Source organism: Aspergillus ruber (assembly GCF_000600275.1).
Source record: "Aspergillus ruber CBS 135680 unplaced genomic scaffold scaffold00009, whole genome shotgun sequence".
Classification (NCBI taxonomy): domain Eukaryota; kingdom Fungi; phylum Ascomycota; class Eurotiomycetes; order Eurotiales; family Aspergillaceae; genus Aspergillus; species Aspergillus ruber.
The window spans coordinates 652736-679688 of NW_024467305.1; the positions used below are offsets into that span (position 1 = coordinate 652736).

The window sequence follows — 26953 nt, forward strand, 5'->3', positions numbered from 1 at the left end:
ATTTTGGAAGAAATACTCAACCAATGACCGAAACGGCTACTTAGTACCATTGCCGTGTAGAGAAAGACGGGAAGGGCCGAGTTGATGGCCACAAGTCTACCTATCTGACCCCGGAGGGAAGATTCATGCGACAAGGTCAGGTTGTCATGGCGTGTGAGGACATGACGACACATCTTGCCTGGACGATTCTTCTATGTTGCAGGACCATCTGGCAGCGTCATGCGCCTTTGCCTTCGGAGCGGAGGAGTAAACATACTTGCGGCTGGCGAGCGTGTCGCAAAATAGATTCTATTGCTAATCAGTTGCAACAGATCGAACCCAAATGATAAAGCGAGGACGAGCAACGGAGAAGGATTGAAGCTACGATCGGAACTAGTGAGGAGAGTTGAGGCTATGTCGTGTACCTTGGGTGGTCAAAGTTGAATCGGCCATTGGATCATTATTGACTATTCAAGTGACTGCTGACTCTACAGGCATATCCCATATAACAAACGACAATTCGCATTCACTACTTGTTTCTCTTTTGTCATCTTGTCTATATGATCTTCATATTTGTCCATAGCTTCTTCTTCTCCTGCCAACTCTCTCACCGCCAAGGCGCCCCCTCGATCTCTTCTGCCCGATAAACCCCTCCTCCGACTTCTCTCTTTTCATTCCTCCATTATATCTCTGTTCATTCTTTTAATACATCTAATTCCCCGGGACTTCCCTTTCCTTTCCTAATGGAGATGCAGGTTTCTGCTTCCCAGAATCCTCCTCCTGCTCCTTTCTCCCCTCCCTCCGCCTCCGCCTCCTCCAATAACGGTCCCCGGGCCCAGAACCGCCTCTCGGGTGAATTGAGAAGTCGTGGTTCTAACCCTCCTCTGCCTGTTCCCTCCGGTACGCCATCTGCTCAGAACGGTCATTCTCGCAATCTCTCCGGATACGATATGGCTGCTCGCAGTCCTCCGAATCAAAGCAGTAAGAACAATCCGTGGTGGCTTTTCCTCAGAGATTTTACCACATATTGCCTCTGCCTGCTTTGAACAATAGAGGCGACGGAGGAAAATAAAAAGGTGTAAAGAATAAAAACTGACACTTTATCTGGAATTTAGATACCAAGCATGTTCCCTGCAAGTTCTTCCGTCAAGGAGCTTGCCAGGCCGGTCCAGCCTGTCCGTTTTTACACTCGACCGATGCGGCGATCGACTATGCGCCTTGTAAATATTTCACCAAGGTATGGTCTATTCCTCTCGCCTTTGTTTCTGCTTTGATACTATAGGGATTGTAGCAGCAGAACTAACGTAACTGCTTTTTTCTTCTGGTTATAGGGCAACTGCAAGTTCGGAGCAAAGTGTGCGCTTGCACATATCCTCCCAGATGGACGACGAGTGAATCGACCAAGTCCTTCCCTGGGAATGGGTGGAGGCCATCTTAACTTGGGTGGCCGCATCAACCCGCAGGCCTATGTCAACCAAGATTCAGCCTTGACGAATTCAGTCCTCTCGCAGCAGCGGATGATGAGCAACCAAGACCCTCGATACGTCTCGCAGCTTCCGCCACAAGAAGAATTCGCCGCTTTGCATGCGCAGCAACAGCAGCAACCCCAGCCGCCAGCAGCTCCATATGATGCAATTCCCTCGATTGATGCAGGACTGGCCCCGGAAGCCGGTTCGCCTGTCGACGATATTCGGTTTCCCATGTCGCCCAACAATCCTCTGACTGCTCTCGATGCACCGCTTCCTGCATCATTTGACAGCGAAGGAATCTCACACGCGGCTCGTTATGGCCCCGTGGCTGCCTCGATGCCATCGAAATTTGGGCTCGACCTGTCGTCCCCACCTGCCCAGAGAGCTAGACCTTCGGATGCACTTCGAAACCTTCGCGATACGGCTTACGCCCCCGACCTACGAAAGCAGTCCTTAATGGGATCGTCGCCCCCGGGAATGCAAGATGAAGCAATAGGAACACGACTCTTACACTCACAACGAGCAGTGAGACCTAAGATGCTATCCGCCAGTGTTCCTCGACCAACGATGTTGGACGAGTGGGACGAGAATTTTCCAATGGAAGAAGACTATTTGCCCATGAATCTGCATGATGATGTCCTTACCCCCCAGGAAAAGCTCCGACGACTGTCGCGCACTGAACACGAATACAGTTCGAGTCACCGTGACATGAGCGGGCTCGGCATGGCCAGTTCCAGTTTCTCCAAAATGGGCTCTCCCCTCGCATCCAGCCCATCCCGTTTCGGTGCATTGTTCGCTAAACAACGGCAAAAGAAGGAAGAAGAAGGCCATGCAACTGGCACGTCGCTCCCTCAAGTTGGTTCACCCCTTCGCGAGTCTTCTCTTCGTGAGTCTTCTCTGAACCTGGGCACGAGTCCCAGTCTCGGCCCCATCGGAAGTCGGAGCACTGGCAGTCCCGCACGACAACCGTCGACATCCATGATTTCACAGCAGCTCAGCAACATGTCTCTTCATCCTGGCTCTGCACGTCATTCCTCGTCTATGGGTGCGAGCAGCCGTCTAGACCGTACCGTTTCGTCGCCTGTCAACACCAGCACGATCGACGAGGAAGAACAGAGCGACTTGGTTTTCTCCATGGAAGAGGAAGAGAACAACAAGCGGTGCAGCATTTCGTGGGACGCCAACAAGGAGGATTCGAACGATGAGGTCAGCGCCAGTTAGTCACGACTATCTTGAAAATGCGCAAAAGTGTGCATGGGAATGAGAAAAAAGAAAAAAAAAAAAAAAAAAAAAAAAAGGCAGGAGTCAAAAAGGTTTACAAAAACTCAAAAGGGAACATAAAAGTACATGCTGAGGTATCAGTCCCCAGCCATCTTTCTTTTATCTAAACACATCAGTCATTTTCATATGGAGTGCGTTGATTCTCTGTTTTTCTTTTGTTCTGTTCTTGTTTTGGCGGATGATTTTGCATAGAAACGGCCATGGCCATGGCTCTGGGAAGTCTTACCACAAAACATCATTCTTTTTTTTTTTTTTCCGCGGTGCCTGCATTGGGTCGACGTTCAGTATTTAGATACATATTTTGGATTTATTTGTTTCAGGATGGCTTGGAATAACGGTGTTTCTGAGAGATTTCGACCAGGAGGGTTCACCCTGTTATTTATCATCTGCCCGGCATTTTTTGTACACAATGATTCGGGTTCGTCTGTTTTCACTTGGACTCTCCTGTCTATCATGAGTTGATGATATATATATTTGTTATTAGTTTTAGTCACTCACAAGGTACTGTACAGTGGTTCATGTACTGTCAATACGCAAATACATTTCTGATGTCTTTATTTACAAATTCTCTTAAGCAAAAAAAGCAAAGGATTACTGGATAAGCACAGATGGATAAAACAATGGATGAATTAAAAACTTGTTTTCTTCATAGTATACATGAACAGTTGCACCACCTGTCCAAAACCAGACACCTATCTACGGTATTACGCCTTTGCCCCCATAAAAACAAAGCCTGGTCGTGTTTCCCTTATACCTGCCATTTCGTCCCATTCCCATTCTCCATCGATAAGATATCAACTCCTTGGTTCTATGTCATCCATATAGACGGCATTACCCCTAAGACTCACAAAAGAGGCGCCTTGGGTGTGCGCTTTGATACCCGCTGTCTGCTCCTGTGTAGCCCTGTCAATGACAACACGCTGCTCGCGGACCTTGGCATCAGCACTCTTGGCCGCACCCGCCTGATCCTGATAAAGGGCCTCGTAAATCTTGTCCGTCCCGGACACAATCTGGTTCGTCATCGTCTCGACAGCACGGATGGTGAGTACCTCCACGCGAGTTGCGAGGGCGGACTTCTCATCAGCACGAGCGCGTTTGACCACTTCTTCTCGTTCTTCCTGCTCAGATGCTTTTCGCTTGCGCTCTTCGACTTTCTTCCGACGCTCCTCTTTCGCTGCGAGATATTTGAGGGAATGACCCAGTTTTTGACGCGACGAAGGCAGAATGTCCATTGAAAGTGAAGAGAAGAAGAGGACACGGCCGTGGTCATCACAATGGAATTGTTCCCGTATGTCAGCGGGAATTGCGGCGTTGGCGGCATCGCTTAGTTGGAAGACTTCGATAGGCCGCGGTGCATTAGGATTATATACTGTCGGCTGCGGGACCAGGCGGTTTGTCTGGTATGGTGAATACGGGGTTGCCTGGGCAGCTGCATACGGGCTAGAAACCGCGGCTCCTGGGTAAGGTACACCAGGTGTTGGAGGCGCAAAGCTAGGGCGTCTTTGCAAGCCAGGTTGGTACACCTGGGCCGGTGCCACATTCGGCGATTGATAGGATGCGGAGGGTACAGGCACTGGAGAACCTTGAACTGGTACAATGGGTGCAGCCGGAGAACGTATCGGCACAGAAGGAACACCGGCCATTGTAATGTTACCCTGGCTATCCACGCTTGGCCGGACAGGACTCTGACTGACAGGTGGTTGCCGAGAAGCAGGTGGCAGAGAAGATGGGGGGAGGGAAGGGGGTGGAGATGGTGTTGGCTCAGGTGGTGGAGATTCCTGGGCTGTGTCAGTCTTTCCTTCTATTCTGGTCTAACAAGAGAACTCACATTTTCATCTCGTGGACGGCAATGAACCGCTCCTACAACTGGTGGTGCATTCTCTGCTCCCCAAGTCGCCCTAGGAAGATCATCCGTTTCCTTTGCATCCTTATTCAGTAGGTGTTTAATTGGACTGGGGATTTTCTTGATCCTCCGCGGGATGTCAAAGAGATCCATCTCGTAATCTTTCTCCCTCACTTCGTCCGGAAGGCAGCTTGCCCAGGTCTTGATCTTGTTCAACTTGTGCTTCTCTTCGTTGTACCGAGATTCACAGACGTACACGTCCTTCTCCGGGGCTAGACCTCTTGGTCGTCCGCGATTATAGCGGGTAACGAACATGACGAAACAACGATCAATGACCTCTTCAATGCGATGATCACGATACTGACCCGTTTTAACCACTTCATTGGGATAGAAATGCTTCTCGTAATGGTGGACTGTTTGCTCGGGCCGATAATACCAACAGGCATTGACCCATTTTTCGCCTTCTGGGTCTTGCCACGTACGGTAGATTTGTGCTACGACGGGCTTCGTGACATCATTAGAGTTTTGAATGTGAACCCAGTCGCCAACTTTCCACATCTCACCCTTGTAGAGGATACCGTCTGGCAATGGGAGACGCCCGTCCTCCATCAAATACTCGCTATCGGGCTTTTTCTTTTCGAGCTCAGCGAGTTTGCGCGATTCCACTTGCAAGTCGACGGCATCTCTGTATATTTGGCTTTCAGGCTGATTGTAGGCCTTGGCGTTATTGAACATCAAGTTCATGTCTCTCATGAAGTGATCGACCGATTGATACTTCTTCCGTTTCGACTTTCTCTTGATGAGGTCGATTGCAACAGGCTCTTTAATTTCCATGTAGTAGTCCGGATAAGTTCCCTTGTCTGGCAGTCGCTCAAAGTGTCGCACTTTCAGTTGGCTGCTGGGATCTTTCAACTTCCGAATCCCCTTCAGAACTGCCTTGATCCGAGCTTCCATCGGGGTGTCCACACGCGGCGGCCGACCTCGCTTCTTCCGCATCTCAGGCTCTTTCTGGCCGTCGTCTTTCCCATCGCGCTTGGGCTTGGGGCCACGCTTTTTCTTATGGCGACCTTCATCATCGGAATCGTCCTCGTCATCATCGTCCTCGTCATCCTCCTCCTCTTCCTCCTCCTCAGGAAGAGGATCCGGGTCGGGGATCTCTCCAAGATCAGGCAGTTGAGCCTCTTGGGCAGTAATTATTCCTTGCTTGGCCAGCTTATTGAATTCTTGGGCGAAAATATCCTATACCTTGAGATTAGTATGTGCTCTTCCTCCCCCTTATTGATGGAGCGATTGTTTCTGCACATACCTTGATGACAAGCGCATCCTCATAGGCTTGCGACATTGGACGATTGTAGGTTTGCGCATTATGCGGGATCTAATAGCGGAAGACACGACGAACTGTTAGTACCTTGCGAAAAATGGAACGGAGTGTATAGAATAAAAACCCGGGGGAATGTCGCATCCATACCAGCGCGCAATCTCGCACGAAATCCGAGAACTTCCTGTACTCTCGCTTGTTGATTTTCTGCTTGAGAATGCTGAGAGCCATTGGCTCCTTGATAACCTCGTAATAATCGGGCACATAGCGTTTGTTGACACTGCGATGGAACAACTTCGAAGGGTCGTGGCCACTGCGGCGGTTAAAGCAATAGTTAATTAGAGCTGTCTTTCTCGCATGCGGTCATCGCGGGTGGAGCGCGACAGCAGCCGCGGTCAGGAACGCCGGCAGGACAAACTTACTCTTCTTCGCGCACCTCATAGATGGTCAGGACCACATCCATCATGATCCTCCATAGATCATCCGGAATAGGAGCTCCATTCTGATTGTCACCCTTGTTATCGTCCTCAATGGACTTGACGGGCTCCTCAGATTGGGCCTGCGACGGCTCCATGTTTTCTGGGGAAGGGGCCACAGCAGAAAACCAAGGTCCACTGATCGCACAACCAACGGAACTGGCGCAAAAACGCGGGCGCTGAGATCGTTAATGGACAGCAATTGCCTGTTCGTCTCTTGGAAAAGAGCGAGAAGAGATAGAAGAGCAAAGAGGAGTGTCTTGCTGACTCAGCCAGAAGCTTCACAATACAATACGGTATGGTATGGTAACCAATATCATGTCTGACATCATCACGTGCCGCGCGCATCTGATCGATATATGCAGACTTCAGGTGGAAGAGTCTCTACGGCGTAGGATATTTCGAATCAATTTAACAAGTGTCTTCTCGTTCTTATATGTACCATAAATCTGGCTATTATATACTTCATACCGATATTCAACATGCACTCCATGGCTGCTTCTTGCCCCACTCGCTATCGCCCTGATACTATCATCGTGAGCCACCACATGTACTAAATTACTCCTTCCTTCCTTTTCTCCCTCACTTCTACACATCTCTCCTTATATACTCTAATTATAAATCCATCTTCGCGATTTACATAGTGCACCAATTGAGTCTCAAGAATGAGAATCCGAGTCCGTGGTCCTGAGGGCCAATCCACAGTTATCCTGGACGATTCCGCTACCGTCGACAACCTCCGCACGCAGATCACGGACAAGACAGGACTGACGGCATTCGATGTTAAATATGGATATCCCAACCTCAAACCGCTAGAGCTTGAAGGCTATTCCGGGAGCCAGAAAGTTACGGAAATTGGCATTAAACTGAACGGCGAACAGCTCATCGTCACCCGGCAGGAGGGCGCCCCCCAGCCAGCACCCAGTGGCGAGGATACTACTGGAACACCAGCTGCTTCATCTCGGAATCCAGATCGCCCTCTTTCTTTATCGCGCAAGTCACATGAGGACGTCTCAGATGATCCCCCAGAGATACCGTCACCCGACCACTCGGGCACCTTCGTGCTCCGTATCATGCCCGATGATAATTCATGTCTCTTCCGCGCGATAGGAAGTGCGATTATGGGAGGGATGGACACTATGAATGAATTGCGGTCAATCGTTGCGCAGACAATCCAAGCGAACTCGGATATGTACTCGGAGGCGGTTCTTGAGAAGAAGCCGGACGATTATTGCCGTTGGATCCAAAACGAGGATTCGTGGGGCGGAGGGATCGAGCTCAGCATTTTGAGCAAGCATTTCGATATTGAGATTTGTTCGATTGATGTGCAGACGCTCCGGGTGGACCGTTTTAACGAAGGCCCGCCGACCCGGTGTGTTCTGGTCTATTCTGGGATTCATTATGATACTATTGCCTTGTCGCCGTCAGATGCTCCCTTTACCCATACCTACGCCCCCCCCGACTTCGATACAAAGGTATTTGATGCGGCCGACCCAGTGGTCCTAGGCAAATCGTTGGAAGTGTGTCGGGTTTTGCAGGAGAAGCATTACTACACAGACACCGCAGGTTTTCGCATTCGCTGCAACACATGCGGGGGCACGTTTACCGGGGAGAAAGGCGCAACACAACATGCGGCGCAAACTGGGCATTATGACTTTGGCGAGGCCGGCTAACTCTGTGCAGTCTGAAAATAATCATAGGCATGTTCATGTGTACAGTGGGTAATTATATATTAAATTCCCTGAGTCCTTTCCCTGTCTGTTCGGTGTGGCAATTACATAGGTTTGGAAAGGCAGCGACCATTTCAACCCATTCTCTATTGTTGACACCGTAATTACAGAGTAATTAGATTGCAAAACTGTATGGTAGGAACCAACAGTTCATGCAGAATACAAGTCACCTCCAAAGCCCTTGTTATTAAAGTTAAGCATTAGGAACGCCACATAGGATATCATACTCATACATGTACATGACAGATCTTTCTTTTCTTTTCTTTTCTTTTTCTTGAGGCTGCCCTTTTCACAGCATTGCTACTTCATCCGCCTCATCTTGTTCACCCTCTCCTTCGTCTTCTTCCCCTGAATCGCCGCTATCGGGGTGTCCTCCCCATGCAACATCATGGTCTTTAGGTTCCGTGAAGAACTCGTGTTGCAATGCCTCCTTTGCACCCAAACGCTTGTGCGGGTCGAGTTCCATGAGACCGGCCAGAAGACGAGTGGCTTGTTTTTCACTTTCTGTCAGTTCTTCAACGCAACTGGCCCATTTCACTAGTTTCTCCCAGCTGTAGCCCTTTTCGCCAATTGTCGGTATATTTGTTTCAAATATTTGCCCATGCAACGCCGCAGCTGCCTTCATGCGACGTGTACCAAAGATGCTTGCCATTTCGATCATGGCGTCGATGTCATCGGCCGAGTTAAAAAATGGAAAACGGCGTCCAAGTAAGGTCAACAGAATCACACCGGTCGACCACATATCAATCTTGGTCGTCTGACAGGTACACTTGAAAAGGACTTCTGGGGCTCGGAATCCACGGGTCCCTGCTCGGTTAGCCCGTCTCGACGGCCGCGAATCATTCTTGGGATAGCCAACGGATAATGAGCCGGGGTTGCAGTGAGTGCTGTAATAGCTATGGAGTATTCGGGTTCGACGCGTCACGGATGAGCTAGTGCAAAGACAGGTACCAGTGTATTCCGATCCTTCGCGCTGTTCACGGGTTAGGTCACTTCTATAACTTATTCCAAAAACCCTAACTTACCTCTGCAAGACCGAAGTCCACCAGCACACCTTCACGGATGTCAGGGTTGTATAAGAAGTTTGTTGGCTTAATATCTCGATGCAGGATGCCGTGCTTATGAACTGATTGCAATGCGGTAAACAGAGACCGGAAGTAATGGCGCATGTCGGCAACCATGAATGTACGGTATTGGACGCGAAAATCGGAGTGAGGGAAAAATGGTAAGACGGCAACGACCTGATCTAGATGTCGAAAAGCAGTAATTAGAGGACACACGGACCTGCAGCCACGAAGGTCATGAAGCAGTTCCAATTCGTTCTGAATCCGGAGCGGACTGCTTGTCACGTAAATCTTCTTCAATGCAACGTATCGCGGTTTCTTTTGCTTTACTGGTGCTGATCGACCTTGTCCATTATCGCCTTCGGTCCGGCGCCGTTTTGATGGTGGACTTTCCCGGGTGTCATTTTGGCTGTCTTGAAACATATCCCAGTCGTTGATATAATGATCGTATAGGAGATCTTCTGCTTTGTACACAGTAGAAAATGTACCTGCAAATTACCAGACGTCAGCCACAAGCTCTTTTCTTTTCGGCTTCATTTGTATGAGTCTGAAACGGGGAGAGAAGATGCAGCAAGAGATTACCTTCTCCAATTCTATTTACCAACCGAAATCGATCTGAAATTCCCGGGAATGAATCCTCCAGCTTTCTCATGTCTTCCTTTACCGAGTCATCAATATCCTCATCATCTTCGAAATCGCTCTGCTCTTGGAGTCGATTTTCGACATCACTATCTGTAGCTGCATCATCTTCCACCACGTAGTTCGGTCCGGTCGCACGAGATTGTGTCAGAGAGTCGGTCCTTTGCAGCTCGAAAACTCCTGCAGGAGCTGGGTGAGCCGACATAGTATGGGAGTATAAGATGAAGCAGCAGAGGGGGGTTCGCGTTGCGTGAGGGGTTCAACGAGGATCGAATAAATGGGGTTATTCGCGAAGTTCGGAGGAATATGACCTCAGATCTGATATGATTGAGTACCAATTTAGTTAATTAATCAAAAAGAAATCACTACTAGTCGTGCAATTCGTCGCTGGCGTCTGTCCGCAACCTCGAGTCGCGAATGCATGTGTCTGGTGCGCGTCTCTTTTTTGCCCGTTAGAGCGGCGAGCGAAAATTGCCCCATCCGGTATGGTCGCTGTTTATTTACGCCGATGCAGTGCCCTTTGAATTACCTGTATTCTCAATCATAACCAATAAAGTGTGTAGGATAAAATTACGGTACGTCACATACGCAGGTGATAGTACTATCGGGACGTACAGAATAGGAAAAATACAAACAAATGATATGTTTGTTTGGTTTTCATCGCTGGTCGCCATCTCGACTCGTTTTTGTCTTCCTCCCTTTACCTCTAAACCCCGCGATATCCCTGACCCCTCCATATCTTGATCCTGCTCTTCCCCTCTGTCGCCTCTGTTCATCGAGGCTCACTCATCATGGAGGACAGGATCCAGTTCGATATTAATGAGTCGCTCAAGTTCTACCTGAGTGACCCGACCTCCGTTCCCACCCCCGATGCCGACTCCGAGTTGATAGACTGCGAAACAGACCCCGATCAATTATCATCTACGCTGGTCGACAATGTGTTGAACTCCGTTGTGGATGGAGTAGCAGAGAGCCCGGAAGGTCTGACCAGGTCATCCTTCTTTGACTCATTACAATTTTTGTTAAAGTACGCATTGATCACTCTGATGTTGATGGATTGAGCGCTGAACTTGTGGATTCTTAATAGGTATTCGGCCTTCGTCCCTACACGGTCCCTCAGCAAACTTTTAGATCTCGTTGTATCCGGGCTATCAGTCGAAGCGGACACCATCCACGGCGATCTCGAGTCAGATGAGCAAGATGCCATTCAGCATCACAAGCAACTATTGGAAATGTACGGCTTCTTGCTTCAGTGGGCTCTGTCAGCTGTTGAAATCAAAGCGGCCGAAAAGCCCACGGAGGCTGCACCGGCAAGGAGGGGCGCTGGGAAGTCCAAGTCCAAAACAAGCACGCGGGGAGACGGCCACTGGGACTGGACACCCCAAATCCAGATGTCTATGGAGACAATGTGCAAAGTTATGAAACTTAAGCTTGGCCGCATATTCCTGACTACCTCGGACCGTGACACCTTCATTAACCTATTTTCCCGCTCAGTCTACCTCATGTTGGAGAGTGAGCAACGGGTAAAGAGCATGGCAATCCGCATGCATGCTTTCAAGGTCCTTTGCATAGCCGTCAAGCATCATGGCCATGCCTTTGGTAAGCTTCTTGGTGTTGCAAAAAGTGGGAACAAGCTGCTAAAAGAATGGTCGCTTTAGGAGCCCAGACATCTATCGTACAGAGCTTGACGTACTTTGAACACCTATCCGAGCCGATGGCAGAGTTCCTCCATATCCTTGCAGAACAATACGACTATCCGCAGCTCTCGGATGAGATTCTAAAGTACTTTCGCGCCGAAAGAATGATATGATTACGAGCAATAGGCTAACCTGGCACAGGGAACTGGCGAACAAGGAGTTTAACTCCAACGATACCAGGGGACCAAAATCGGTATCTGCATTTATAGTGAAGCTCTCAGAACTTACGCCTCGCTTGATCATTAAACAGATGACCCTTTTAGCGAAGCAGCTCGATAGTGAGGTATGGTGTTCCTTCGCTGCCTCCCCTGCGCTGATCGCATGAACGAAAGGGAACTAAATATCTTCACAGTCGTATACCCTCCGTTGCGCCGTGATTGAAGTCTGCGGAAACCTCCTCATCGACTTGAGTAAACAAGAAGAGCCAAGTGAAAACTACAAGACGCAAATTAACGCTTTTTTCGATGTCCTTGAAGAGCGCTTCCTTGACATCAACCCTTACTGTCGCTGCCGAGCCATCCAGGTGTACTTGAAGATATGCGACCTCGAACAGAAGTTCCCCAAACGTAGACAGGCAGTTGCTGAGCTTGCAGCGAGAAGCTTGGAGGATAAAAGCAGCAATGTGCGACGAAATGCGATTAAGCTACTCGGAAAGTTGGTCGCGACTCACCCATTCAGCGTTATGCATGGAGGACAGCTTTCTTACCAAGAATGGAATTCCCGACTTGAGGCTGTCGACGTCGAGTTGAATGCATTGAGGCCTCCTGAAACACCTGGCTTCGACGGAGACGAGGGATTGCAAATTGACAGTGAACTTTTGGACGATGCAACACAGTTGCCAGAAGACTCTCCCTCCAAAGCTCCTCGGATGACAGAAGAACAGAAGGCTATAGCGATGCAGAAGGCTGCAGAACAAGCAGCAACATCTGAGCTGCTTACCAGACTCCAACTGACGAGGAAGTACTACAGCGAGGCTATTCGCTTTATCGAAGTCCTCCACATGGCCTCTGGAACCGTCTCCCAGCTCTTATCATCTAAAAATAAGAGTGAGGTTATCGAAGCCATGGATTTCTTCGTGATGATTGATGCCTACAAGATTGAGACTGCGCGCAGCGGCATTCGGCGAATGCTGCGGCTTATCTGGACTAAAGGGAACAGTGATGAGGGTAAAGGAGTGCAGACACATTTGATCGACTGTTATAAGGGGCTTTTCTTCGAAGCGCCGGACTCCTTTAGCACTAACGACACTGCTAACTATATTGCCCGGAACATGATCAGTTTAACGTTTGGTTCGACTCCTGCCGAACTTACTTGCCTTGAACAGTTACTTAGCACGATGATGAATGCTGGTCATATTTCAGAAGCTGTCATCGCGAAGCTCTGGCAAGTTTACGGTGTTCAGAAGAAGGAAATCTCCAAGACGCAGCGCCGAGGTGCTATCATCGTCCTTGGAATGCTTGCTTTGGCAGACCCCGAAGTTGTCATCAAAGAGATCGAAACCATGCTGCGCATCGGTCTTGGGGGCCTCGGAAGAGCAGACCTTGTGCTTGCAAAATACACATGTGTCGCGCTACGGAGAATGGTACCTGGTCGCCAGGCCAAATCAAAGGATGCCGGTATTCCAAAACTTACGAATGATCACCCTGTTCTTGCCAAGCTTGCTGCCATGGTTGAGATTGTATCGGATAGCAAGGAGTGGTTTGGAGTGGCAGAACAAGCTGTCAGTGCTATTTATGCACTGTCTAAACATCCAGACGTACTCTGCTCTGACATTCTCAAACGGAAGACCAGATTCGTCTTTCAACCACAATTGCAACGACCTTCCCCATCGGCGGAGACCGCAGACGGCGATGAACAACGCCCAGGAACAGCATCGTCAGATGGCCAAGGTGCAAGGCCCAAGACTACATCTGCTGCTCTTTCCCAACTGCTATTCGTTGTCGGTCACATCGCAATCAAACAAATCGTTCATCTCGAACTCTGTGAACTCGACTTTAAGCGCCGCAAGGCAGAGCAGGAGAAAAACAAGCCGGTCAGCCAAGCGGCTCAGAACCAATCTGCAGATGATGAATTGGATTTGATCGGTGGAACAACTGAAGATGACTTCACAGATGCTATGAACCACATTCGCGAGCGAGAACTCCTGTATGGGGAGAACTCCCTGTTGTCCAACTTTGGACCATTGGTTGAAGAGGTCTGCGCAAACAGTAACACATACCCAGATCGCAACCTACAAGCAGCAGCGACTCTGTGCATGGCGAAACTCATGTGCGTGTCGGCTGAGTATTGTGAGAAGAACCTCCCACTCCTGATCACAATCATGGAGCGCTCTGAGGACCCGACAGTCCGTAGCAACGCGGTCATTGCGCTTGGTGACATGGCGGTCTGCTTTAATCATCTTATCGACGAGAACACCGACTTCCTGTACCGCCGATTGAATGATGACGATCACTCAGTCAAACGTACTTGTCTCATGACACTGACCTTCCTGATTCTGGCGGGTCAAGTCAAGGTCAAAGGACAGCTTGGTGAAATGGCCAAGTGTCTGGAAGACAGCGACAAGCGGATCGCTGATCTGGCGCGTATGTTCTTCACAGAACTGGCTGGCAAGGATAACGCTGTGTACAACCACTTTGTCGACATGTTTAGTCTGCTGAGCGCGGAGCGCAACCTCGAGGAAACTTCTTTGCGCCGCATCATCAAATTTCTGATTGGCTTCGTTGAAAAGGTATGCTATCAATTCCCTTTTTCCTTTGTTCTTCTATTGCAGGCAACTAATAACAATACCCCTAGGAAAAACACGCCCGGCAATTGGCAGAGAAACTTGCCGCTCGCCTTCCTCGATGTGAGACAGAGCGGCAGTGGAACGATGTCGCGTATGCCTTGTCCCTTTTGCCGCATAAGAATGAGGATATCACCAAGACGGTGACAGCCGGATTCAATATGGTTGCCACTGTCGCCACCGCTGCTGCTGCTTAAGTCTAGTGCTATTTGTTATGGACTATAATGCGTTTTATGAGATTCGGGTTTCTGATCCATTGGGAGTAACGGCGCGATACTGGATGGAGGACTTGACTACGGGATTATACATATCATAGTTAAACGAGTTTTGTCTGTTTATTTGTTACTCTTGGATTGTATATAATTTCTACTTCGTTTCTTACTTTCCGTGGATGGTGAATATTGTTTTGGTTCCAGAATATATCCAGTCATGGCTCAGGTTGCTCTTGGCCATAACTAATTAGAGATACCGTAGGGTCTCGTCTTCTTTATATATGCCGGCCTCGAGAAAATGTAGACTAACGATTGATTTATTAATTGGCACCGAGAATATTCTCATCAGAAGTACACAAACAAACCAAGAAAATAGCAGAAGAGTCGTGATCCTTCACCGATTGCGCTGACATATCAACAAAACAAATTCATTAAGAACTGGATAAGGGAAATTTTATGCGCCCATTTTTTGGCTTTCCTCCAGTTTATATTCACCATTGCTTACTCCCTGAAGTGCTTGACGACCTTCTTCAGTCAACTCCGGTTTGCCCGAGGTTGTGGTTGGACTCGTGAAGAAGCGCGGTTGCCATGTTTCGTTGTTTTGCTTTCGTTCGGCTGCCTTCTGGCGCTGTCGCTCCTCGATATCTTGCTTCAGCTTTGTGGCTTGGCTGTACCGCTTGTCCAGGATAGCTTCTGTGACCCCCGACCAGAACTTGCGAGACTCATTAGACAACTGGGTCTCTTCGGGAGGGACAGTCTTAGCAGCTGGGAAAAGAGGGGCGATATCAATTAACAGTTGGGGATCGGTTGTCCCAGCTAGAGTATAGTGGATTTGGCCATGCCACGATCCGCTGATTCGGGCCAAGACATCGCTTTCCGGCACGTCTTTTATTTTTGTCGCAGTATCGTTGCCTGGGTTGTACCGGAAGACCAAGCCTTCAACTTTGTATTGGGCCCGGCCAATCCAACTGTCCTCTTGGTACTGGAGGATTGTTTTGATGCGCGTTTTAGGACATGTGACATAACATGTATCTGAGACAGTAATCGACAGTGCCCCTCTTAAAATACCCCCAAGATAAGCAGCAGGATGAGACATCTGGTACTCTTCATTGCCCCTCTTCTCGACGTTGACGAAGATTCCCCGGTTATATTCACCCGGCACAACACGGACGCTTGTGCCAGTGAACTTGGCACTGATTTGATCAAAACCCCGAGCCGAAACACCACGGTCGGGACATTCGATGTAGAAAGCGGACACTGGCGGATGGTGAGACGTCTGTTCGGTCAGGTAGCATACATTGGCCAGTTTTCCACCGCCACCATCATCAACAGAAGTGTTCCCATTCTGGCTGTTTGGACCGGAGGGAACAGATATTCCCGGTGCGCTGTCCTCGACTTCCCATTTGCACTAGATATTCCAAAAACGAAGGGGGTTAGCCACACATACACACGTGCGCATATCCATATATTTGGCTCACCCGGAAGAACTCGCCCAGCGTAGAATTATAAGGTTTGCACGGCTTGCCCTTGATGTATTTCTGCCATAGGTTCAGTTCAACCATCTCAGAAACACCAATGTACAGACGGAATATACCAGGTCCTTGGTGAACCAGAACCGCAAGACCTCCAGCATCCGCCCCAATTCATCATTCGATTTGCCAATGCTGTGACTCCTGTGTCAGATGAAAACGTGTTGTTGTGACGTTATGATGGTCTTGCTGACCTTGCAAAGGTCTCCGGTCTATCGAGATAGTTCCAATATTCTAAATAATAACCCAGCATCTGTCAGCCCAATGCACCGCTGCGAATGCGTGTATAATTGAGTTTGGGGTCTTACCCAAGTTTGGCGTTGGTTCCAGAAGATGTGCAGGTAAAGAGAAGCGGACAGATGCAATGTCTGCCACACCGACGAACCTGACACAAAGCCATTGAGTCAGTACCAATCGAGTGAACTGTGACGAAGCATATCGATATCAACGGTGGGAAGTGATAAAAGGTCAACGCATACTTCCGAAGGATAGAGAGGAAAGTCTTCAACTTTGACGAGTCGTCCGGTGCCTTTTCAGGGGCGGAAGCAGCAGATGCTGATGACATGGTGAAATACTGGAGTATATATTATTATTCTTTTCTTTCCTTTGAAATGTCAAAGTACAGAAAAACGGTGAAGGTACGGTTGCTTGGTGGCTGATGACGATAATCGAGATGATAAGATGACGAATAAGACCAAGAAACTATGTGGCAAACCCGCAATCAATTTCAAGAGTACGGCCAATATTAGAAGGAGAAGAAATCGTGAAAAAAAAAAAAAAAAAAAAAAAAAAAAAAAAGACCGAAGAGAAATAGTAGAAGTCAAAAGTCAGAAGTGAATTGAGTTGACCTGACGAAAAAACGGTGTTCAGGCGGTGTCCCTCGCAATGACGATGGAAGTCTTCTCTTTTACCCTTTTGGTCGACTTCAGGGATGCCTCTACCATAGAAACAGAGATATATACACACATACACAGAGAAAGGATAGATCTTCCTGATCATCTGAAAATGGAACAACGCACCACAAGGGGCGATCATAGAACAAAAAAAAGGCTGTTTTACTGAGAGACTGTCGGCCAATCGAATCTCCCACGAGGTTCATGCGCGGAGGTATACTTATTTTTCTATCTATAGCAAGCACACAGAAAGAAAAATTAAACAGCCTGGTCCTCAAGGACCCCTTTACGCGCCAAAATGCCTACCCATTTACTTACGGTCGATCCGTAGTTGTATCGCCGGCCTGCTGCATAGTCATCGTCGGCATTTTTTGACTGTTGTTCTTCCCGGATGGCGGCCCGAAGCTCTTGTTGTTCTTCACTGAGCTTCTGACGCCATTGGTTTAATTCTTCAGGAGAACAACTTTCGTATGCCTCTTTTTGATCTGGGGGGATTTCGGCATGGTCGATTGCCTCTCTTGACAGGGATAATGATGCATCGGGCTCCAGAATAGTGTTGTCTTCGGTGTCGTGGGCTGCAGCAGTCTCATAATTGGTCATATCCCCGAGGCGCTTGTTGATAACCTCTAGACTTTTGACGTTGACGGCTAACTTTTCCGTAAGGCCAAGAAGGGGGTCTCTGCCTAAGCTCAAAATGGAAAATTCAATCTGGTCTTCTTCGTACTCCTCCATTCTCGTCAGGATGTTGGGTCTGACCAAATCTAGCCAGTCATTTTCTGGACAATCTCCTATGGACTGGGGCTGGCGTTCTAATCCGTCAAACTTCCACACTTTACCCATCGCTGGGACAAATGCAATAAAATGAAACCCCGCGTCTGTCTCGTCGTCCCGAGTACTCTTGGTCCGCCGCCGGGAAGTCGCTTCATTTTTTAGTTGTAGATCAACGTTGCGCATGTCCATCTTACTAAATAGTCATTGTCAGAAATGAAGACCGACGGAAGGTGAGAGCAAAGCATACCGTGCAAATGAGTTGTGTATTCGTTTGACGAATTCGAAATTATTGATAGCATCGCCCCGCAATGCAGGTGTAAAAGACATGGTAAAATCCTTGAACTGCCGTAAATTCTCACCCAATTCAATGCCTTCTATATTATTGACGATGTTTAATAATGCCACACTGCCGCAGGCATTACCAGCTGTCTGTTTCGGTGCATCAGCCTTTTATTAAGTTTATCTGGTCCCGAAGCCACCAACCTGATTAGCAAACCAAAGCCCTTCAGGACAGCTTGGTTCCTGCTTTTCAGGATCGTCCTCTCGCCAGCGAAAAAGGAAGATCAGGCCGTAGACAGGTTTACTGTTCACATGAAGCGAGATTGGTTAGAGAAGCACGAGAAGAAACCAACGATTTTACATAACATACTTCAGAAATGCCAGCAATTCCTCTTCTAATGACACGACTTCTTGCACTTTGACGCCCTTGACGCCAAATTCTCGGAGCATCACATTGAAAAAGGCCTTGATTAGAGTTAGATATTAGTCTATGTTCCTTTTCTCGACTTCCCATGACTTACAGGCTCTGACTCAATTTCACAGAATCCGTTCCATTCATTTGACTTCAGTTCTATTGGCTGGAATATTTCATTGGAATCTTCTTCCCCAAACAGTGAGCTGAGTTTTCTTGGCCTGGCGCGTTCACTCATAACCTAATCTGATTGCACAGTGATTTGGTTTATTAAGCACTGTTGAATAGACCAGGGAAGCAAGAAGAGCTTCTTTTCAGTTGCTGGAAGAATGGATCGAATGAATGTTGATAGAAGAGGTCATCGGCCCATGCACCTGATTGGCCGAAGCTTCTGCTCCAAACGCGACTCCACGCGCGGAACTTCTTTTGCTGCTTTGGCTGCTTCTCCGTCTTTATTTTTTCCCTTTCCCCTCTGATTTAGAGCTATTTCCAGGTGGTAGACAGGTGCTGCCATTTACTCCTTGCCTTTCTCCGGAGGGGACTAATTATTATAGTCCTAACTCCTATTGGTGCCTTTTATCTCTGCGTGTACTCAAGTGAGAACCGCCAAGGATTTTTCGGTCTCTGGTTGTTTCCTCTTCAACCCACTCAGGTCTAGGTATGCTTCCCCTCAAATTATCTAGTTAAAGTCTAGTCACTACGGAGTACTCACAAATATCTCCCGTAAAAGCAGTGATCTCCGCGACCACAGCATGCCATGAACGGCACTCCTCGACTTCGGTCTGCGTTCCCTCAAACGCCTCAGACAGCCCAACGAACAAGGAACTATGGAAGCTATGGGCCCAACACCCCAGCATTCAAATCGCCTAGGCCTCACGAGCCCAGAGAGCTCGAGCCTACCCCAAAGGTCTCTCAGGATGTCGACAGCTCTTCTTCACCGCTAGTGCCAACCAATTTGATAGATGCACCTTCGCAAAGACTCTACGTCGTGGCGTTTTATGTCGCTCTTAATGCTTGGCGATTGTATGAATCTTGGTCTGCATCAGACGACCTGGATTCGACATGGCTTTTCATGAAGTGGAACTTGATTGACGGCATCTTCCTTTTCGGTCTTCAGGCGCTGCGGATACCATGGCTCGAATGGGCCTTTCCGACGACGCTTTCGATCTTTCTGATCCATATTGTTGGTAATATGTTCTTAATGTTCCGCATTCCGGTACGTGCGACTCTGTCGTTTCCTTTTGTCCACGGGTTTGGTGGAATGTCCTGCTAATTTGGGAGTAGATCCCAGTAGCCGCATGGCTTTCGGGAGTGGCTAAGTTGGCTTACGATAGGGAGCTGTCGATCTCTGAACGAAGTGTCAAACCGGGAGACATCATTCACAATTCATCGCTTATCCTGGGAAAGCAAATCGTCCATATTCTGCCGGAGGGGTAAGTTTTTCTCATTCTTGGTATTTTCTGCCGTCCATGAGGCTGGTTACTGATGAGTCTAGTTCTGCCGTTCTCAACCCGGATCATGCACCACTTTGTCTAGATTCGTACAAGAGCTCGATGGACTTGCCAATCCGTGTCAACCAAACCGACCCGATTATTATCGAGCTGTTCCGCCTAGATTTCGACAACGGTGGTAACGAGACAATCTCCATTCCGTCAAAGCAATTGAAGCAGATGAAGCGTCAGGCGGACAAGCAGCTGTCGAGCCCCGACCCTGGATCCCACCGTGATCTGCTGTACCCAGTGCGGCGGCCTGGGATTTATCGTTTGCAGAGGGTTGTGGATAAATCCAACCTTGAAGTCCACATGCGAGCCTCTGATGCACTTGTCGTCCCCTGCCCTCGTGCTACTATCAAGAACACTATTACACACAAATGTCGAGGAGAGCTGTCGAATCTAGTATTGGAGGTCGAAGGAACGCCTCCATTGAAGATCAAATACAGCAGACAGGTGAATAATCTTGACCGCGGCTATTCTTTCCAAACCATCCAGCCGGATAGCTTGCGCTCGCCATTGCTAAGCCAGAAGCGCACCGGTGCGCTTTTCAGTTCACGGCAAATGGATGTCTCCTGGGCTCAGAGCCAGAGAATTGAGGTTCCTTTGAACGAGTCCTTGAATGCTGGAGGCGAATGGTTCTACGCTATCGAGGAGATCCATGATGGTTCTGGAAACGTGGCGAACTACTCGACAGCCTTGGACGAGGTGGATCGCCCATCAGTAAAGCACTCATCGCAGTCGCACCAATTCTCCGTTCATGAAAGACCTCGATTATCCTTGTCTGGATGCGATGACCGGCACTTCTTAGAAGTAGCCAAAGGCGACAGCATCGATTTACCAGTTAAATATCAGCCTGTCGGTAGAGGATACAACGGGGACGGGCCTTTCTCACTCACATACTCGTTTAGCGGAACCGGCCAGAAGACTCGTCAACTATCTTTGAAGAGTCTTGACCTAAAACCCCAGATAAAGGATCCCGGCTGGTATACGTTAGATGCCATTTCAAGCCAGCACTGCTCGGGAGACATCATGGAGCCCTCTTCCTGTTATCTGCACAACCCGCCCGAGCCTGAGTTGGGTGTCCGACATGAGAAGATCTTCGACAAATGTGCTAACAACTCGGTTGGATTACTCGTCGACTTGGACTTTACAGGCTCGCCGCCGTTCCGCCTTCGGTACAGTGTCGAGCATTCAAGAGGCATTGAGACGAAGTCGCTTAGTGTTGATGGGCTGCGTACTCAACTTGATTTTACACCTTCCGAAGCAGGCTTTTACCGATACCGATTCCTTGACGTTGCAGATGCTGTTTATGCTCCACGATCTTTGAAAGACAAAACACCCGTTTTAGAGCAGGATGTCAAGCCGCCGGCCTCTGCCCATTTTACTGGATCCAGAGAAGTGCGAAAAGCTTGCTTTGGCGAGCCAGTATCTGTTGATGTTGCCTTCATCGGCGAATCGCCTTGGACCCTGCAATACGAACTCGTCCACAATGGCAAGAAGACTAAACATGTCCTTGAATCTGAAAGCGATGTCGCAAGTATCGTGACCGACCGCCTCGTCAGCGGTGGGGAGTACAACCTTGTCCTGACAAATATTAGAGATCGGTCGAACTGCAAACGGATCTTAAAGGACAATATCAAGGTCGACGCCCGCCCTAAGCCACCACATGTGTCGTTTGGCCAAATTGACCGAAAGAGAAGCGTCTTGGCTTTGCAAGGTTCGAAGGTCGACATTCCTCTCAGACTAAGCGGCGAACGGCCATGGACCGTTAAGTACAAGGTTGGGGACGCCAATTCTCCCACACTTGAGAAGGTACTCTGGCAGGAAAATAGTATCTTAAATGTGGATAATGAGGGGCATTACGAGCTTGTCGGAGTTACTGATGGCTCTTGCCCTGGAACTGTCGATCAGTACGCCAAAGTATTCGACGTCTCTTGGATACCTCGACCGCGGGTTATAGCTGTCGATGGATCGCCTGTCGGGCTGGATAATAACGTGGTGAAGCCTGAAGTGTGCCAGGGTGACGACTCCAGCGTTGAGCTTCGACTTGCAGGAAACCCTCCATATAGCCTTCAGTACGAGCAGCAGCGGAAAACGCTTCGCGGCTCATCGTCTGTTCGACGACAAAGCTTGAAAACGGCCATGAGTGTGGCGTCTATGGGAATGGATACTTCAGAAGCTGGAAGCTACACTTACAAGTTCACGGAAGTTGGTGACAACCTTTACGACCATGATCCTCGAAGCAGCCCTCTGGTGATTTCTCAGCAAGTTAACCCGTTACCATCGGCACGGTTCGATTCACCAGGTCATATCTATGGTTTCTGCAGAGAAGATGCCGATGGCAAGGAATACCTTCCGATCACGCTGGAGGGTGTTCCTCCATTTTCTCTGGAAATCAACATCAAACACCATTCGAAGTCAAAGCCAGAGACTGTCACTATTCCTAACATCGACTCCAACCGACACAAACTTGCCATCCCTAGACGTCATCTGGACCTGGGTCAACATGTTGTCAGTATACGCAAGGTCCGCGATGCCCGCGGTTGTCAGCGGACGAGCGAGCTTGACACCTCGTCTGTCAGAGTTGCCGTCTCCGATGTGCCAACGATCATTCCTCTCGAGTCAAAGACTGATTATTGTGTTGGAGAGCGTCTTTCTTTCACGTTGTCCGGCCATGCACCGTTCGACGTTTTCTATACTTTCAACGATGCTCAAAGGAAGGCTACATCTCGAACTTCTGATTTTCGTCGTATTGCGGAACGGTCTGGCGTTTTCACCATCAACGCCGTGAGCGACACAGCCAGTGGCAGGTGTAAAGCGCACAAAGATATCACAAAAACCATTCACGAAATGCCCAGCGTCAGAATCAGCAGAGGTAAAACCTCTATTGTGGATATTCACGAAGGTGGAGAGGCAGAACTACATTTCGATTTCTGGGGCACGCCACCATTCGAATTCACGTAAGTCTTTCCCACGTCCCAATTGAAGGCAAATGAAACTAACACTATTGACAGGTATATTCGGAGTTCAAACGCACCAAGAGGGAGGAAGCCTGAAATTCTCGACATCAAGCACGATATCTCTTACGAGCATAAGAAGACCATCAAGACTTCCGACGAGGGTACTTACGAAGTTGTTGCGATCAAGGATAGTTACTGTTCGTTCTCTTCTCAGGCAGCGATCGAAAAGTCTGAGAAGTCGAGGGCAGGGTCATGAAATTGGAGATAGAAACCGTTGTTAATGACTTTCCTATTTACTTATATTATTGTCTTTTTTTTTTCTTTTTTTTTTTTTTTGGATATGATGTTATAAAACGATTGTCTTCTCTGTTCTTGTTCATTTGCATTGTTATGGCGTAGTTGGTAGTATATTACATTGATATGTGCAAATTATCCACCTCCCAAACTAAGCCTTCTGTACTTCAATACCATCGATCAACGACGTACCTAACCGAGCTATTTCGTTCAAAATCGCATGATGATTGACGGAAACTTGACCATTATGCCCCTGTCTCAAATGGATAGGTGATGTAGAGTATGCCGTCTTCAAATTGAAGCTCCTGGGCTTGGCCGTTTGGGGATTCCAGAGGCCTGCAATGACCTTGCAATCGTCCTCGCCATGGAAAAGAAGCAGGCTTTCACTGTAACATGCTTGAATGTCGCCAACAAACGACTTGACGATTGCCAACTTATCGGATCGCCCTTGGGAATTATACTCGGCCAAGTTCTTGTATTTCGTCGAAGATGAGCGATCGCTGAACAGCTTTGATCGAAGATTGAGGATGAAATCGTATGGTGCTAGAGATGTCTGGAAGAGGCTGGACACATTGAGATCACGCCCTTTTTCCCGTAGTAGCTTTATCGCTGCCTTGGCTAGAGTTGACATACGAGCGGCCACGACCTTGGGGGGCACTTCGTATTGGGTCCAAGTCGCTCCGTCAAGGTCGACATCTGACGCCGCAAACAAAACAACGGCGTTCATGGCAGGGTCTATGCTTCGCCACGCAGAAAATCGCGTGCGTATCATCTCAATGACATCCTGGTTTAATTCTCCGCCAAGATCGACTATCAGAGGCTCCTGTTGCCAATCCCACCGAGAAAGGAAATGGATAGTTCTCAGAAACCCGACCATAACGCTAGATGGGGCTTCCCAAGGGTATGGCTGAGTGAAAGTGCGGACGGTCAGTAGTTCAATCAATTCTTCGTTCACATGGCCTGCGAAAAGATGGGAGTTGAACCAATATTTGACAAGGCGGATTGTGGGTGATAGTAGCGGGAAACGAGTGCATAATGTTCGAATGGCTTGTGTGAAACGGGGCGATTGGATGAAATGGCGCTTATAGACAGACAGAGCATAGGCAACCTCTTCCTTTGTACGCGGACTAATACTCTTCTCTTTAAGTTGACGCTCCAGTAGTGTCTGCTCTCTGTCATGATGAATTCGAAGGCGGAAAGGAACACCAGTTTCATGAATGATGTCGAGGAAAGCATTGTTCAGGATCTTGCTTGATTCGTTCTCCAGTCCAACCCGACACGATGAAGCAGCTCCCGATGATTCTAGGGAATCTCCTATCTTCAGAAGGAAAGCAATTTTCGTCATTTGGATTGCCGCGAGGTCATCAGGCCAACGTGCGGAGCTTTCAAATTGAAGAACAATGTCTGCTGGCTTGTCGCTGTTCTGAGCACGAAGCGCAGTGTATCGAGTAAGGGGGCTGGCAGGGGCCAGCTGCCTAATTGTTAATGGTACATCGTCCATGCTCTGGATAGATTGTTCTAACGAGTTAAACGAATCGGAAATAAGTTGGAATGATGGGCTGTTATACGAAATGATGCCATCGCCGCCGATACGGAGCTTTTCGTCGTACTCATCGCCAACATACCTGATGTCCTGCTCGGTGATATCGAAATGGCGATGAAGAATATAGCCCAAAATCTGACGTACGATGGATGGCGAAGATGGTAGATCAGACCACACCAAACTTTCAAGGATACTGCCGTCCTTGAAACGTCTTAGTTCCGCCTTCTCCCCCCAGAAAGTTCGGAATGATGCCGCTTCTTCCTTCTCCTCGGCGGACGGACCGTGGTCAACAACACGCGATGCATTTTCGGAATCCAAAAGTAACGCAATGTTGATGTTTCCGCCCTCTTTCTTCAATGAAGGCTTTCCGTCGACCGTCCAAGGTTCGATGCTGCGACCGCTCAGCGAAATTAGGTCAGCTCTGTCTCCAAGTGCCTTCGAGACCACTTCATGCACTGCGGCTTGGTGACGAATCGTTTGGAGGACGTCTCCATTATCCGAATATGGGAGGGAGATGAGCCGGTCATATCTCAGCATGGGCTCATTAATTTTGAGTATGAAAACCTTTTCAAAGTTATCATCACGAGACTCGTTCAACATCCTGAGAGTGGTCGTGGCTTCGTGACGGAGAAATTCATAGGACCAAGGCATGGTCTTATAGAAAAGATTGAGTCCTCTCTTGCCATCATACAAGACTGGGCCACCAGGGGGGAGTGGTACATCGGAAGCGAAAAGCAGCAAGGGTTCGCTGAGATCCCGGCCCACTAAAAATTGTATAGTGGCTTTGAACAACTGGTAACTGCTGTAGGATGGTAAAAGAATGGGTTTTCCATTCGGACCTCCACCGTCAAACAGCAAAGACATGAGAGCAGTCCATTCAAACCCACCAAACCCACCGCTTTGGAACGAAGATCCAAATCCTCGTTGTCGGAGCCACGTACGGCCAAGGATACAAGCATCTCTGAAAGCTTCGCATTTCCGGGAAGCTGAATATATATACTTGTGGTACAGAGCCACTGTAGCTTCAGAACGAAGTGCTGCATTGTAAAATGGCGTAGATTGTTCATGGCCGGATTTCTCTGCCGACGAGCCCTGGCGTATGTTATTTTTCGAAGGTAAGGTACGTGCAATCGGAAATAGTTTGTCGTCAATGGCGGTGATGATACGGATTTGCGATCTAGCGGGCATGTCGCTATCCTCCTCGGGCTGCAAGATGACAAGCGGACGGAGACTGTCCCCATCCTGAAATTCAAATTTAACATCGACATTCAAGTCGTCTGCTTCTCGAATACCGGCAGCAAGGCATGCGATGTAATATGCCCGCTTGTGAAAATATCTATGATTGGCATAGTCTTTCTCCTGGAAGAGGCTGTTTGGCATCGTCACAGCCAGATCAACCGTATACGCCTCTTGCGACCTTATGCCCGTCCTGAGAGCGAAACTACCCACCACATTGACGTTTGCCGGCTTCGAATACGACACGCTATACTTCGTATCTTTTCCTGACCGGGGCGCAGGGTATGGGACGACAATGCCATGTTCGCTGCGCAATTCTTTTTCAGCAACTAATGCGAGCTTTGGTTGACGATCAGGGACGCGTTCAATGATTTTCTTTAACTTGTGGAGAGTTTCTTGGATCTTCGAGACTTGTCTATCATAGTTCGGTCGCAACTCGGTCAACAATTCGTCCATCTGTAACTTAAAGAAGCTTGATTTGTAAAAGCCACTAGCAAGTGCAAGCTCTGCTGTCCGATCATTTTTCCCTCTTTTGGTTGTATTGGTTGTTACCGAAGAAGCATTCTTGTTGGCGTTTTTTGAAGCGATCTGGTCGTTTCCATTCTCCCCATCCTCTGGAGAAGGACTAATTTTCCTTCTCTTCACAGTGTGATCCAACATTTTAGGACAAGGTGGAACATAAAATAATATATGAAAAATATTGATGACTGGACAGCCAGATCGTGGTTGTTGGGCCTTTGCTTTTTGCCTGTCAGAGTTGAACTTTTTTTTTTTCCTTCGTATCTGCCAATCTCCGATCTCCGATTTATCTTTAGTCATGTGACTGTATCAATTTGTGTAATGATTAATACCATGAGACTAATATGACCGTAGATGCCCATGGGTCGTCTCCAGAATGGATCAATTTTACTATGGAGGACTAGATAAAATTTTATTGATATGCTAGTTCTGGCAGTCGTCCAGCAGGCAAATCGGCGCAAATGCAGTATCATAACTGCAGACATTCTGCGCCTGTCTCCGAAGTCGCTCTGTACTTTTCCTCCTCGGTCGGAG

General features: G+C 48.4%; 9 protein-coding genes across 9 annotated transcripts; 4 read left to right on the top strand and 5 right to left on the bottom strand.

Moving 5' to 3' along the window:
* Positions 1-722: 722 nt before the first annotated feature.
* EURHEDRAFT_401940 (putative spindle poison sensitivity protein Scp3) lies at positions 723-2669 on the top strand (the record flags this gene model as incomplete). The annotated part of the gene is made up of 3 exons (XM_040780117.1): positions 723-960; positions 1095-1216; positions 1311-2669. The coding sequence occupies 3 exons, from the start codon at positions 723-725 to the stop codon at positions 2667-2669; spliced, it is 1719 nt and encodes a 572-aa protein (XP_040639987.1).
* Positions 2670-3523: 854 nt separating this feature from the next.
* Positions 3524-6464, bottom strand: EURHEDRAFT_514699 (putative RSC complex subunit (RSC1); the record flags this gene model as incomplete). The annotated part of the gene is made up of 5 exons (XM_040786291.1): positions 3524-4507; positions 4558-5811; positions 5879-5947; positions 6041-6203; positions 6313-6464. 5 exons carry the CDS (start codon positions 6462-6464, stop codon positions 3524-3526), a joined length of 2622 nt encoding a protein of 873 aa, XP_040639988.1.
* Positions 6465-7031: 567 nt separating this feature from the next.
* Positions 7032-8039, top strand: EURHEDRAFT_453509 (ubiquitin-specific protease OTU1; the record flags this gene model as incomplete). The annotated part of the gene is made up of 1 exon (XM_040784127.1): positions 7032-8039. The coding sequence occupies one exon, from the start codon at positions 7032-7034 to the stop codon at positions 8037-8039; it is 1008 nt and encodes a 335-aa protein (XP_040639989.1).
* A 346-nt stretch (positions 8040-8385) lies between these two features.
* EURHEDRAFT_453732 (serine/threonine protein kinase CDC7) lies at positions 8386-10004 on the bottom strand (the record flags this gene model as incomplete). The annotated part of the gene is made up of 3 exons (XM_040784145.1): positions 8386-9069; positions 9122-9648; positions 9743-10004. The coding sequence occupies 3 exons, from the start codon at positions 10002-10004 to the stop codon at positions 8386-8388; spliced, it is 1473 nt and encodes a 490-aa protein (XP_040639990.1).
* Positions 10005-10590: 586 nt separating this feature from the next.
* EURHEDRAFT_376817 (condensin subunit YCS4) lies at positions 10591-14475 on the top strand (the record flags this gene model as incomplete). The annotated part of the gene is made up of 6 exons (XM_040778893.1): positions 10591-10826; positions 10887-11398; positions 11458-11581; positions 11638-11779; positions 11849-14224; positions 14290-14475. 6 exons carry the CDS (start codon positions 10591-10593, stop codon positions 14473-14475), a joined length of 3576 nt encoding a protein of 1191 aa, XP_040639991.1.
* A 469-nt stretch (positions 14476-14944) lies between these two features.
* On the bottom strand, positions 14945-16584 carry EURHEDRAFT_453894 (putative oxysterol binding protein (Orp8); the record flags this gene model as incomplete). The annotated part of the gene is made up of 6 exons (XM_040784162.1): positions 14945-15898; positions 15969-16028; positions 16085-16154; positions 16214-16253; positions 16328-16404; positions 16499-16584. The coding sequence occupies 6 exons, from the start codon at positions 16582-16584 to the stop codon at positions 14945-14947; spliced, it is 1287 nt and encodes a 428-aa protein (XP_040639992.1).
* A 295-nt stretch (positions 16585-16879) lies between these two features.
* On the bottom strand, positions 16880-18709 carry EURHEDRAFT_411468 (ubiquitin C-terminal hydrolase 37). The gene is made up of 5 exons (XM_040781626.1): positions 18484-18709; positions 18333-18427; positions 18167-18266; positions 17931-18112; positions 16880-17876 (listed from the first exon to the last, which is right to left on the bottom strand). Exons 1-5 carry the CDS (start codon positions 18610-18612, stop codon positions 17171-17173), a joined length of 1212 nt encoding a protein of 403 aa, XP_040639993.1. The 5' UTR covers positions 18613-18709; the 3' UTR covers positions 16880-17170.
* Positions 18710-19131: 422 nt separating this feature from the next.
* EURHEDRAFT_453795 (putative nuclear envelope pore membrane protein) lies at positions 19132-23083 on the top strand (the record flags this gene model as incomplete). Its single annotated transcript, XM_040784153.1, has 4 exons — positions 19132-19590; positions 19659-19807; positions 19870-22827; positions 22882-23083. 4 exons carry the CDS (start codon positions 19132-19134, stop codon positions 23081-23083), a joined length of 3768 nt encoding a protein of 1255 aa, XP_040639994.1.
* Positions 23054-26648, bottom strand: EURHEDRAFT_411470 (rRNA-processing protein UTP22). Its single transcript, XM_040781627.1, has one exon. The coding sequence runs from the start codon at positions 26558-26560 to the stop codon at positions 23273-23275; it is 3288 nt and encodes a 1095-aa protein (XP_040639995.1). The 5' UTR covers positions 26561-26648; the 3' UTR covers positions 23054-23272.
* Between the last annotated feature and the right edge of the window lie 305 nt (positions 26649-26953).